Raw genomic sequence first — 13,239 nt, 5'->3', positions numbered from 1 at the left:
CAGTTTGAGTTTTAGACCTTGACATGTGCCTTTTATCCACAACTTGGCTGGCTTGTACGTACACCAAAAATTGCTCTGTATTTTCATATTTCCCACGGCAGTTATTTTAGGCCACAAACAATAAGAGTGCCTACCATTTTAAAGACCATTTAGCTTTTCATGTCCATTATTTTTGTGGTTGGTTCACATAATGCCACAAAATTCAGCAAGTTTTAAACCATTCTGATGAAGTAAATTGGAAATAAATGAAAACAAAAATGAAAAAGGTAAACTTTATTAAGGCTAAACAAGTTTTATGACAAGCAGTCTTATGAGCATGAATGCTGAAACAAACAAGAATCAACTAAACTTGATTGTATTCAAATAAACTTGGGAGACAATTTTAAAGATGGAACAGCAGAATAAAGCTAAAAATTAAATTGAACACAATTATGCTACTAAGTAGGTATTGTAAACATCACTAAAATGTATTGAGATTAAAATCACTAATGTGATGAGTGGGCAAAAATAAGTACGATGCTGGCAATATGGAAATTATCTTCCACTGGGCAGCTGAGACTGGTGGTTCTTCGGTTAACAAACATCTTCAGACAGACTCCTCTGAAGGATTAGTCACACTACAAACAAGATTTTTGTCATACTGCTGGGGCAAATCATTTAAACAGCTTTGGACTTGTCATGAAAATGTAAAAACATTTTCAAAATTTTTAACAAGTTTTATTACTTGTTTTTCAGCACTGATAAGATATTCTCTCCTGATCTGTCCTTTGCTGTCTCAGCATCATCTTCAGGGTTGAATTCTCCATTCAAAATCTTGGTATCTGTAAACATGCAAAGAAAGTCATTTTCATATACATACTTTGGAATTATGTGATCAAGGACATGTATTAGAAGCTCTTTGGCTGAACAAAAATTATACTGTAAATTTAGCAGCATAAATGTATATATTTTTATCCAAAGAAACTTTCAAAGAAAGATATAATTGTTTGTATAGTGTGTTAGTTGGGTCTTCTGACCTTGCATCATTATTTATTTACCATTATTATTTCATTATTATTTTACATGAAATTCCATACATCCATTTTCCGGCTTTAGTTTATTTATTTATTTTAGGTTTTAAGTAAATTTTTTAAAAAACATGGAGAAAAAGCAAAACAACGCTGATGTCTTTCACACCAAATGCAAGTGTTTCATGGTGTCAAGGTTTTTTTTTTTCCAAGGTAAATTGAAATTTCAAAAAAGGACACTTGGACACCAAACGTTATATAATTCATAAAATTACACACCAAAGCGCCCATGACAAAACAAAACATTACAGAAAAAAACTTCACATTGTATGTGTACAGTGCAAGAGCAAAGAGCTTGTTTACATTTAGACAAGTTGCAATAATGAACAGGACCAGATGGATATGCAAAAAAAAAAAAAAAAAACTCTAAACCACCTTGACCTGACTGCATATACATACTGTAGTACATAGATCCAGTCAGAATTACTAAACACAGGAACATATGCATGACAAATCAAAGCATTATCCTGAATGTGTATGGAAACAACGTAAACGTAAACTGTCTGTGCATAAATACAATGTGAGATCAGTGCATCGAGCCGAGAATCCACCTGAGAAGCGTAGTTTTCATATCATCTGGCCATACAGTGGTGGGATATTTCACAGCCCAATGTTTGAGGGCTCAAGCTCTTCAGAAACAATCACAGAATATGACACAGCTCATGCTTTAAAGTAAAATCCACTTTAGATTTCTTTAGATTAGAGCTGTTTTGATTATAGGAGGCACCTTGAAGCGCTATACTTGCTGAAAGGACCTTGTGAAGTAGGTTAGAAGGTGCTCTTTAGTTGGGTTTGAAGCAACTTTTGAAAAAAGGGAATCCAAGGCACTTCTTCTGGTCCGAAAGTTAAAAAGCCTTTATTCACATTCTAGCCATCTCAATATAGACATTAAAAATACCTAAAACTCTGCACACTGATGCATTTCGGCCTTCAGCCTTCCTCAGAATGTGTCAAGTATAAAACAAATGACTGGTAATATTAGTCTGTGACATTTGGAGAGACCAAAAAAGCCATCACAAATGGCATACAACCTTATTAGCCATTATTTTTTTTCATTACTGAGATGGCCAAAATGTGAATAAAGGCTTTTTAACTTTTGGACCAGAAGAAGTGCCTTAGATTCCCTTTTTCTAGCTGTTTTGAACTGATTGCTTGAATTAATTTGCTTACTGGTTCATTGGACTGAAAACTTTCAAAATGTTAAATAATTTTAATGCGTTAAAGATTTTGAATTAATCACGTGTTAACGTTGACAACCCTATTTAGGACATTAAGCCACGTTAAGTATTTTTCAAGGTAAATAATTCAGAATGTCCCCTTGAAGCAAAATTAAGTCCTGTGGTGTCGCAATCTGACCAGATGTATCTTCTCTCTAACTCATTTTCTCCACTTGGGGTCTGAAGATAGGGGTTTTTTACTTCTGCAAAGGTCACACCTCTTGAGTTTGGCTTAACCAATGATAAAAGTGTAATTTCAAGCGGGAAAATTTTCTTTGTTTGGAAGCTTACTCATTTGTTTTGTGGCCCTTTATACTTAATTTAATATAACAAGCATACAATGCATGTTATAAGGAAGTGATATATAACTCTTTCTAAATTCCTTTGGGTTGTAAAACAGTCTAAACTTGATGATTTGTCTTTGTTGACATGGTAGCCAGAGGCCTGCATCTGGGTGTTACTTGTGGCTTAAGGGTAGTTCACAGACACATTGGTTTTTCTGTTGGAATCTCTATCATCACTTTCTGTTGTTTAAACTAAACACATTTTTTTTATAAAAAAGTGCATTTACTTACGTTTTTACAGGCACTAAAACATACAATACTGATGTATTTTCAGCATCTAAACATACAAAACTGACGTATTGACGACACCTAAAAATTAATCCTTATGAATATTGAAATCGTGGCATTAATTTGATTATTATTGTTGTTTTTAGTTGTCATATCAATTACCTTGTTTTCAATTCCATTATTAAATTATTTACTCATTTACTTAATATGAAATAATATTTTGTTCTGTTCTGTGATTTCTGCTGACAGCTCGTTTCCAAGAATAGGCCTACATAATGTTAAACAAGACTACACTTTAAACTCTTAAAACAAAATACAATTTCTCCAGTCGTTTAATCTTTACTTGTCATGTAATGTTTACTTTGTTTGCCATGGGCCACAAAACACGTTTTCTCCGACATGCTGTGACTGACAATAGAACTATAAAATACACCAAAAACGCAACATTATTGCTAAATTAAACTATTTTATTCGTGCGCTGTAATCCAAATCTTCCGAATCCATATGACTGCGAGGAACAGAGCCAAATCCAAGCCTTTATTCGGTGATCTTCATCTCCATCCCGAGCAGCGAGTCCAGTGACCGTAAGCAGCAAAGCCCGCACTGACTGACGCGCTCTTTACAACTTCAAATGTTGCAGCTTCAAACGACAGGTTTTACGTCAGGATAATCGAACGCTCATTGGCTCTCGCCTGACATGCCATGTTTCTGGTGAAGTGTGTTTGAATGATGCGCGCGCGCCTTCACGAGTTGTTGGAATGGATCGGGAAAATAATCTGGATAATATTTTCAGCGATTAACAACTTAAATTCTGCTCTGCACCTCACACAAACCTACTGTATTCCGCCAGAGAGGACTGCGGCTGCAACGCATCGTCATTTGGATTAATTTGGTACATGCTTTTGACCTTTTTGCAATAAATAAATGATTGTAATTGCATTTATCTGTCTGTCATGTTTTTCTTATACTGTACAGAAATAGTTTAGGAGTGGGATTAGGGACTATAAAAATATTTTTAATGCTATATTGTAACTAAAATGGTTATTTTCCTGCATATTTCGGTAAATTGCATTTTATATCCTTTTAATATTTGCTATAAAATGGGTAACTTTATGTTTGGGGGTAGGTTAAGGGGTCTAAAAATCTAAATCGCTTATTGATAAAATGATAAAAATTAGGGATACTGGTATCGGTATCGGGCTATTATGTCACACTTCTCTAGTAAGTTTAGCAAAATTCCAGTTCCAAGGGAACGTACACGTTATATTTAAAGGGCATTAAAGTGTGCGAGACGGGAACTTATATTTATTTACAGAGGCATATTATGTCATACTTCTCTAGTAAGTTTCACAAATCCGTGAATGAATGTTCCAAAGTGAAATAAATAGGGATGCAACGATACCGATACTGAGCTCCTGTACTCATACCAAACGCCGATACCACACAGCATGGGATAAATGCCATATTCAGACAATGAAACACCGACAACAGAACAACAGAAAGCAGAATGGAATTATTAGAGATTAAGGATGTCTACGAAGTATATGTATGCAATGAATATAATGTTAAACATTCAATATTAACGCCTGTATAGCTGATGTGCGCGAGTTGATAAGCAAAGCGCACTGAGTGGATTGAGCTCGCGGCGGCGCAGATGCGTGAGCTTGTCGAGTGAATATACCTTTCTCACAGACATCACTGGAAAGTTTGTAGTTCAGTCGGATACGTCAAAAACAAGGAAGTAAAGCAATGCACAAGTTACTTAACGGTAGAGAGAGAGAGAGAGCGCGCAATTCTGTTGTGTGAACTTTGAGACACTAGGCTCGGTAAGGCAGCTAACACTAGGGGAGTGGAAAATGCAGAACAATACACGGGACTAAAACAGAAAACACGGAAAGGCTCGGTAAGGCAGCTAACACTAGGGGAGTGAAAAATGCTAGCCAGGGCAGAGCAAACGGAGCAGAAGACCTCCATGGCGGAGCAGACCTCAGGGACATGAATCCTTCCTGGGCAGAACTGAGGATCTGGATCCCTTCCAGGGCGGTACTGTGGATCAGGATAGTGCTTATGGGGTGCTGGAACTGGAGGGTGCTCTGGAGGAGCAGGCACAGCAAAGCACTTTCGAGGAGCTGGCACTGGAGTGAGTCTTGGGGCTGGAGCCAACACTGGAGCGAGCTCCGGGGCTGGAGCTGACACTGGAGATGGGGAAACAGGAGCCCTCCCTTGGCTTAACAGGGAAACAGGAGCCCTCCGGGGACTATACTCGGGAACAGGATCCCTCCGTGGGCTTAACTCGGGAACAGGAGCCCTCCCTGGGCTTAACTCAGGAACATGAGCCCTTCCTGGGCTTAACTCGGGAATAGGAGCCCTCCGTGGACTTAACTCGGGAACATGAGCCCTTCCTGGGCTGAACTCGGGAATAGGAGCCCTCCGTGGGCTTAACTCGGGAACATGAGCCCTTCGTGGGCTTAACTCTGGAACATGAGCCCTTCCTGGGCTTAACTCGGGAATAGGAGCCCTCCGTGGACTTAACTCGGGAACATGAGCCCTTCCTGGGCTGAACTCGGGAATAGGAGCCCTCCGTGGGCTTAACTCGGGAACATGAGCCCTTCGTGGGCTTAACTCTGGAACATGAGCCCTTCCTGGGCTTAACTCGGGAATAGGAGCCCTCCGTGGGCTTAACTCGGGAACAGGAGCCCTCCCTGGGCTTAACTCGGGAACATGAACCCTTCCTGGGCTTAATTCGGGAACAGGAGCCCTCCGTGGGCTTAACTCGGGAACATGAGCCCTTCCTGGGCTTAACTCGGGAACATGAGCCCTTCCTGGGCTTAACTCGGGAACAGGAGCCCTCTCTGGGCTTAACTCGGGAACAGGAGCCCTCCGTGGGCTATACTCGGGAACAGGAGTCCTCCCTGGTAGGGACTGGGACCTGGAGAAAACTGAGACACAAGAGACAGACAGAGCATATACGGTCTCATGGATGGCACAGACAGTTCTTTCACAAACAGCCTCCATAGCCATGACAGGACGAGCAGAGAATTCGCAAATGGCCTCCATAGCCGTGACAGGACGGGCAGAGAGTTCACAGATGCCCTTTATAGCCGTGACAGGACAAATAGGAAGTTCACAGGTGGGTACTACTGACACCTCTGGAGGTTCAGCTGCGGATGCCGCCACCTCTGGAGGCTCTACAGTAGTGCCCTCAGGATACAGTGAGAGTTCGGCAAAGGTTCCTTCGACCTTGACATGACAGGTTGAAAGTGCATTTCTGGGCGCCACCACCACACAAGGAGCTGAAGCGAGCACCGCCGCTTCGGGAGAAACTGCAGTGGGCACCATCACTTCGGGGAACACAGCAGCGAGCACCACTACCTCAGGAGATTCTGCAGCTTCAGCCGCCAACTCTGGAGACCTAATAGTGGGTGCTGCCACCTCTGGGAGTTCTGTGGTGGTGTATGCAGCCCAAACACAACAAAAAGCGATCCCCATCAGGGGAAACACTTCAGACAGGGGAATTAGTTCAGGAACAGACGGGTTAGAGTGAGTGGGTTTCAGGATACCAGCTGTGCGTGCAGACACCAGTGGTGTATCCATCACACTAGATACCAGACTGGGATACCGAAAGACTGACCTTGACGATCTGGGTGCAACAGAGAGGACATGACAAGACTCCTGACGATCAGCCGTGACGTGTAGTGACTCAGGATGATCAGCTGTGACGTGACGTGACTCAGGATGATCAGCTGTGACGTGACGTGACTCTGGATGATCAGCTGTGACTTGACTTGGTTCATGAAGATCAGCTGTGACCTGACTTGACTCATGAATATCAACTGTGACTTGACTTGGTTCATGAAGATCAGCTGTGACTTGACTTGCCTCATGACGATCAACTGTGACTTGACTGGACTCAGGAAGATCAGCTGTGACTTGTCTTGACTCACAACGATCAGCTGTGACTTGACTTGACTCATGAACAACAACTGTGACTTGACTGGACTCAGGAAGATCAACTGTGACTTGACTTGCCTCATGAAGATCTGCTGTGAGTTGACTTGACTCGGTAATCAACTGTGACTTGACTTGACTCATGACGATCAACTGTGACGACTTGATTCGTGATGATCAACTATGACTTGACTTTACTCAGGAAGATCTTCTGTGAGTTGACTTGACTCAGGGTAATCAACTGTGACATGACTTGCCTCATGACGATCAACTGTGACTTGACTGGACTCAGGAAGATCAACTGTGACTTGACTTGCCTCATGAAGATCTGCTGTGAGTTGACTTGACTCAGGGTAATCAACTGTGACATGACTTGCCTCATGACGATCAACTGTGACTTGACTTGACTCATGACGATCAACTGTGACTTGACTTGATTCGTGACGATCAACTATGACTTGACTTTACTCAGGAAGATCTGCTGTGAGTTGACTTGACTCAGGGCAATCAACTGTGACTTGACTTGACTTTTGAAGATTGGCCGTGACTTGACTTGACTTATGACAAGCAATTGTGACTTGATTTGACTCAGGAAGTTCAGCTGTGACCTGACTTGCCTCATGACGATCAACTGTGACTTGACTGGACTCAGGAAGATCAGCTGTGACTTGACTTGACTCACGATGATCAACTGTGATTTGACTTGGTTCATGAAGATCAACTTTCACATAACGGGGCGCTGTTGTGACCGCCATTTTGTGAGTGTAATCTAGTGCAGGGGCCATTACACGAGTGAGTGCGGGGTCGCGTTCCTCCGCGATACCCACAGTGAATAGAGAGTCAACAGTCAACAAAGTAAAGTCCAAAAAACAACTCAGTGACAAACGTGGACCCTCAGATCGAATAAGCTCAGATCGTAGAGGTTGATTAAGGCCATCACAAAAAAACTCTATCAAAAAATTTGTGAACATAGTTCTCTAGTGATGCCTGTCTAAGGGCTAACAAAATCCTTGCCATGTCCATAACTGGCCAATGTTCCTCTGAAAAACTGCTAGATCCTTGTGTGGCCGAGTATTCTGTAACGGAGGAAACACAGGAAGCGTGCGGATCCATCTGCAAGATTTTATTCGCAAGAGGCGTGGTCAAAAACAGGCATAGGTCAGACAATGGCAGACAGGTATATTGATGGCAAGGCAAGAGGGATAATCCAGGTACAAGGCAAAGGTCCAGGCAGGGGCGAACAGTATCCAATTGGGCGAGCCTCGAGGGATAATCCAGGTACACAGGCAGTGATCAGAACACGGGTAAACAGACAAGGCAAAATGATGAAAACAAGGAAAAACAAGACACTAGGCTCGGTAAGGCAGCTAACACTAGGGGAGTGGAAAATGCAGAACAATACACGAGACTAAAACAGAAAACACGGAACGGCTCGGTAAGGCAGCTAACACTAGGGGAGTGAAAAACGCTCGACAATACTCGGTGATCTGAACATGAACTGAGTGGGTGTTAAATAGAGTGAGTAATGGCTCTCAGGTGAGCGTGTGATTAGTGAAGGCTGTGTGATCAGTGAATTCAGCTGTGTAAGTGCAATAGATGATGGGAACTGTAGTCCGGAGTGACATGTAACAGTCTGTGTAGTGTGAGAGTCAATGTAATGGTAGAGTGACCTCTACTGGTAATCGGCTGGAAGGCCACGGACCGGATTCGTGACAGTAGGTTAAGGGGTCTAAAAATCTAAATCGCTTATTGATAAAATGATAAAAACTGCATTGATACGAATATCTTAATGATATAAAAGATAAGTAAATATTTTACGTTTTTTAGCTAAAAATACGTAGCGATTTGTTCGTTTTAAACATTGAAATACGTCTAAATTGTACGTTTTAGCATCAATAAAAACGTACAAAAATGTAAGTTTTGTGCTTGTAAATGTTACGTATTAATACCTACGTATAAACAATGAGATCAGGCTGGATACTGATATTACAGCTGTCTCTTAGCTGGAGACATGAATTTCACATGTTTTCCACATGTGATCACGTGTCCATATATTTTCCACATGTGATCACATGTGTCCATATTTATTTTCCCACATGTGATCACGTGTCCATATATTTTCCACATGTGATCACGTGTCCATATATTTTGCACATGTGATCACATGAAGACAATATTTCACCACATGTTGCAACATAAGAGCACATGTGGCACATGTGGAAAATGTTTCCATGTGTTATAATAGGGTTTAACATGTGGATTGGATTACAATTTGCAACTAGATGGATGTACGGTTACTTCCTCTACAGTCAAAAATCTGGGTGTTATATTAGATAGCAACTTGTCTTTTGAAAATCATATTTCCCATGTTACAAAAACGGCATTCTTCCATCTTAGAAACATTGCCAAGCTACGAAACATGTTTCCTTTTTCTGATGCAGAAAAGCTAGTTCATGCATTCATGACCTCTAGACTGGACTATTGTAATGCACTGCTAGGTGGTTGTCCTGCATCTTCAATAAACAAGCTACAGGTAGTCCAAAATGCAGCGGCTAGAGTCCTTACCAGGTCAAGAAAATATGATCATATTACCCCAATTTTACAGTCTCTGCACTGGCTACCTATTAAGTTCCGTATCAGTTACAAAATATATTACTTGCCTATAAGGCCCTTAATGGGTTAGCTCCTAAATACCTAACTAGTCTTCAACCACGCTACAATCCATCACGCTCCCAAAGGTCGCAAAACTCTGGACTTTTGGTAGTACCTAGGATAGCAAAGTCCACTAAAGGAGGTAGAGCTTTTTCGCATTTGGCTCCCAAACTCTGGAATAGCCTTCCTGATAACGTTCGGGGTTCAGACACACTCTCTCTGTTTAAATCTAGATTAAAGACACATCTCTTTGGCCAAGCATTCAAATAATGCATATCATAATCTTGTACTGCAGTTATATCTGATCAAATGCACATTATTATTCTTTAGTTTGTGTTAAACAAATACATATTGCTTGGTTGGAACAGCAGCTATGCTAATTATGTCTCTATTTGTTTCTCTGTTTTTGCGTAACTAGGATTTACACAAGCTACAGTCTGGATTCAGAACACCTGAGAAGAGATGATGCCAACCCCTCATAGGACCTCAGATGATGCCAACCCTGAAACAACATACAGAACTATCACATTTTGCTATAAGTTTGATTGCATCATATAATAATTGCTGTTAATAGTGTTCATCGTCTGTTTGATTACGTCTTTAATTGATTTTTCCATACATTTCTGCCATATGTACATTGACTGACAGTCACCACTGATAAGCTACCACTAAATATTGTAGAAATTTAATTTGCTGTAAAGTTGCTTTGCAATGATTTGTATCGTGAAAAGCGCTGTACAAATAAACTTGAATTCAATTGAATTTAAATGAATTATAATAGGGTTTAACGTGGATCCCATGTGGAAAATGTTTCCATGTGTTATAATCAGTGTTGGGGATAACTCATTACAAGTTATGCGAGTTACGTAATCAGATTACTTTTTTCAAGTAACTAGTAAAGTAACGCATTACTTTTTTAATTTACAAGAATTTAATCTGAGTTAATCTGAGTTACCTTTTCAAAAAAGTAATGCCAGTTACTTTGTTTTCCCATTTATTGACTGACAGCTCTCCTGTCCCCATATTGGGAGAAATCGGGAGTAGAGGCGTTGTGTGCACTTTGTGAACATGATGTTACTGTAGTTCTAGACTAAATGTGAATGTGCATTAATTCATCCCACTCACAAAAAACTGATTTAGTATTCATCAAAATGAATTAAAACAGTGAAATGCAAACTCAGAATATGACGCAAACCTGCAATAATTAAATATGTTAAATACCACAAATGGATCTAATCCCATTTTATTAACCAATATCTTTGCTGCTGACCTTTGATGATCCAGTTCAACCATACTAATAAGCAAAAATGACTTTAGAGAAACTAACAATTGTGCTTTGTTTTTTATTGCTGAAGAGTGTTTCTTCTCCTGCGCTCTGCTGTACAGATGTGATTTTACTTTTGCTTCAGCCTGAGGTTTATTCATTACACTTTTTGGTGTGAAAGGGCTTTTATATTTGCTATAAATAGAACTTCTTATATTAAAAACAATCAAGCCCTGCTTATATTTAAAAACGTGAAAGTAACGCAAAAGTAATATAACGCATTAATTTCCATAAAAAGTAACTAAGTAATGTAATTAGTTACTATTTTAGGGAGTAACGCAATATTGGAATGCATTACTTTTAAAAGTAACTTTCCCCAACACTGGTTATAATAGGGTTTAACATGTGGATCACATGCGGAAAATGTTTTCATGTGTTATAATATGTTTTAACATGTGGATCCCATGTGGAAAATGTTTCCATGCGTTATAATATGTTTTAGCATGTGGATCAAATGTTAGCTACATGTAACAAATACTGTGCATTTTCAGCTTCACACTGTGGTATTATGTTAACTTTTAGTTTGTTCCCATTTCCTGCTTCCCATTGTAGTCCCTTGTATCTTTCTTTGTTTGTTGAAATGTACTGTAGTTGCAAAGTTACTTAGGCTATATAGGCTAGTTAGTAAAATAAAAGTAAAATAAAATGTATATGATCGATCAATTGTACGTTAATGGCACATACCACTTATGATTAATAAGTGCTCATTTATGATGATACACCTTGTTATTAGCTTATAATCAGGGCTCGAACTGAGGGGGGATGCGGGGGGAGGGCATCCCCCCTCAGAGGGGAGGGTAGAAAAAAATGTCAAAAAGCATCCCCTTTGAATTAATAATGTGTATTATGTAAAATACACATTATTACACATCACTGCGTGATGAAGCCTGTCAGAATACAGGTAAAATAACCTTATAATTCAAGCAATTAAAGGAAAAATAACCATGTATGAGTTTTTATGTTTTTATATTCATTGCAATGTACTTTTCTGAATGTCAGTACATGCGCGAGCACAAATGTGCTATTAATTTTATACAACAGTGCATAGCAACACGGTGTTACTACTTCTTCTTCTTTTTAATATTAATATAAATAATAATAATAATAATAATCACAATAATGATTGAACCGTCCGTCCATTCAGATGGACACTTTCCCTGCGTCCCAATGTGGACTATCAACTAGGACTATCCACCATATCGGCCTTAATAGTATTGAAAATGACTAATATCACATAGAATTTAGGATGGGATAGTTTGCACATTGGGACGCAGGCTTGCTTCGTTTCTAATTGAATCAGCCGTTTTGAACGAATCGTTTGATTTGAACAATTCAATAACATTTATCAAAACAGGGACTTGCTGCCACCTACTGGTGGTTTTATTGTCATCATTATCCATCCATGACAGGCCTAAACCAGGCAAGATTTCAGCACAAAAACACATTTAGCAAAATATTGTTTAAAGGGGTGGTTGACTGTTTTTTTTATAGGCTTGATTGTGTTTATGGGGTGCAGTCTAACATGTGTTAATGCTTCGTTTGTTAAAAAATGCATTATTTTTCACATAATTTACTTTTATTCCACACCTCTCTGTCCCTTCTCCTCTGAACTGATCATTTCCTGCTTTTATGAAGCCCCTCCCTCAGAAATACATGATGGGCTCTGATTGGTTAGCTAGTCCAGTGTGTTGTGATTGGCTAAAGTGCCTCTAGCACGAGTTTAAACGTCCCGCCCCTCAACATAGCGGCATGTGCTCCGGTTGTATTGTAAACAATGACTATATTGCTTATCAATTTGAGCCCAATTGAGAGGATATTAGTGAAGAGGATCGCGCAGAACCTGTGCAAGCACGGCTTTTAATGGTAGGCCTAAGATTTTTGTTTGTTGTTGTCTCATACTTTTAGATACGCTGTTATTTGTAAATGCTACTGCTTCTGTTAGCTTTTAATATACGGTTTTATTCTGATTAAAGCTTTAATACGCAAGATGTCGGCGCGTTCACACGCTGCGGCTTCTCTTTCTCCGACAGAAAGGTGTTTTTGTGTTTTTTGTCTTGTGAGTCGCAGTGTTTTTGTACGTATTCGTTGCGTCTATCTGTCATTAAGCGTGCATACAGTCGTGTGTTTCTGCTCGATGTCGGCAGAACCACATTTTTAGAGTTAAACTCTGCGCACGCCGAAGAGCTGCGGGATCTCGGTCTGCTCCGGAGGCCCACACCATCACCGACCCCCACTACTGCATCTCGCCCACAGCGGAGGCGCCACAAGCGGCGCGAGAGGAAGCAGAAGAGGGGTAAGCGCGGAGGTATCCGGGCTAGGCTAGCGGCTAACCCACACAAGCCGGCTATCCCCACCATCGTACTGGCTAACGTACGCTCTTTGGACAATAAACTGGACTACATCCGACTACTACGCTCAACTCAGAGGACTGTAAGAGACTGTTGTGTTTTTGTGTTCAC

General features: G+C 40.3%; 1 protein-coding gene across 2 annotated transcripts in view; it reads right to left on the bottom strand.

Annotated features, from left to right (window-relative positions):
• Nucleotides 1-339: 339 nt before the first annotated feature.
• The window catches only part of psip1a (PC4 and SFRS1 interacting protein 1a), a 105,362-nt gene continuing 92,462 nt past the window's right edge, over nucleotides 340-13,239 (bottom strand). For both annotated transcript variants that reach the window (XM_016258665.1, XM_016258666.1), the window contains 2 exons: nucleotides 725-821; nucleotides 340-617 (listed from right to left, as the gene is read on the bottom strand). In XM_016258665.1, the coding sequence (XP_016114151.1) occupies nucleotides 587-617; nucleotides 725-821 (128 nt within the window). In that variant the 3' untranslated portion in view covers nucleotides 340-586. The remainder of the gene's footprint in view (nucleotides 618-724; nucleotides 822-13,239) is intronic.

Source organism: Sinocyclocheilus grahami, unplaced genomic scaffold, assembly GCF_001515645.1.
Source record: "Sinocyclocheilus grahami isolate Dianchi unplaced genomic scaffold, SAMN03320097.WGS_v1.1 scaffold1721.1, whole genome shotgun sequence".
NCBI classification, from domain to species: Eukaryota; Metazoa; Chordata; class Actinopteri; order Cypriniformes; family Cyprinidae; genus Sinocyclocheilus; species Sinocyclocheilus grahami.
This window is presented reverse-complemented; position numbering and strand designations above follow the sequence as displayed.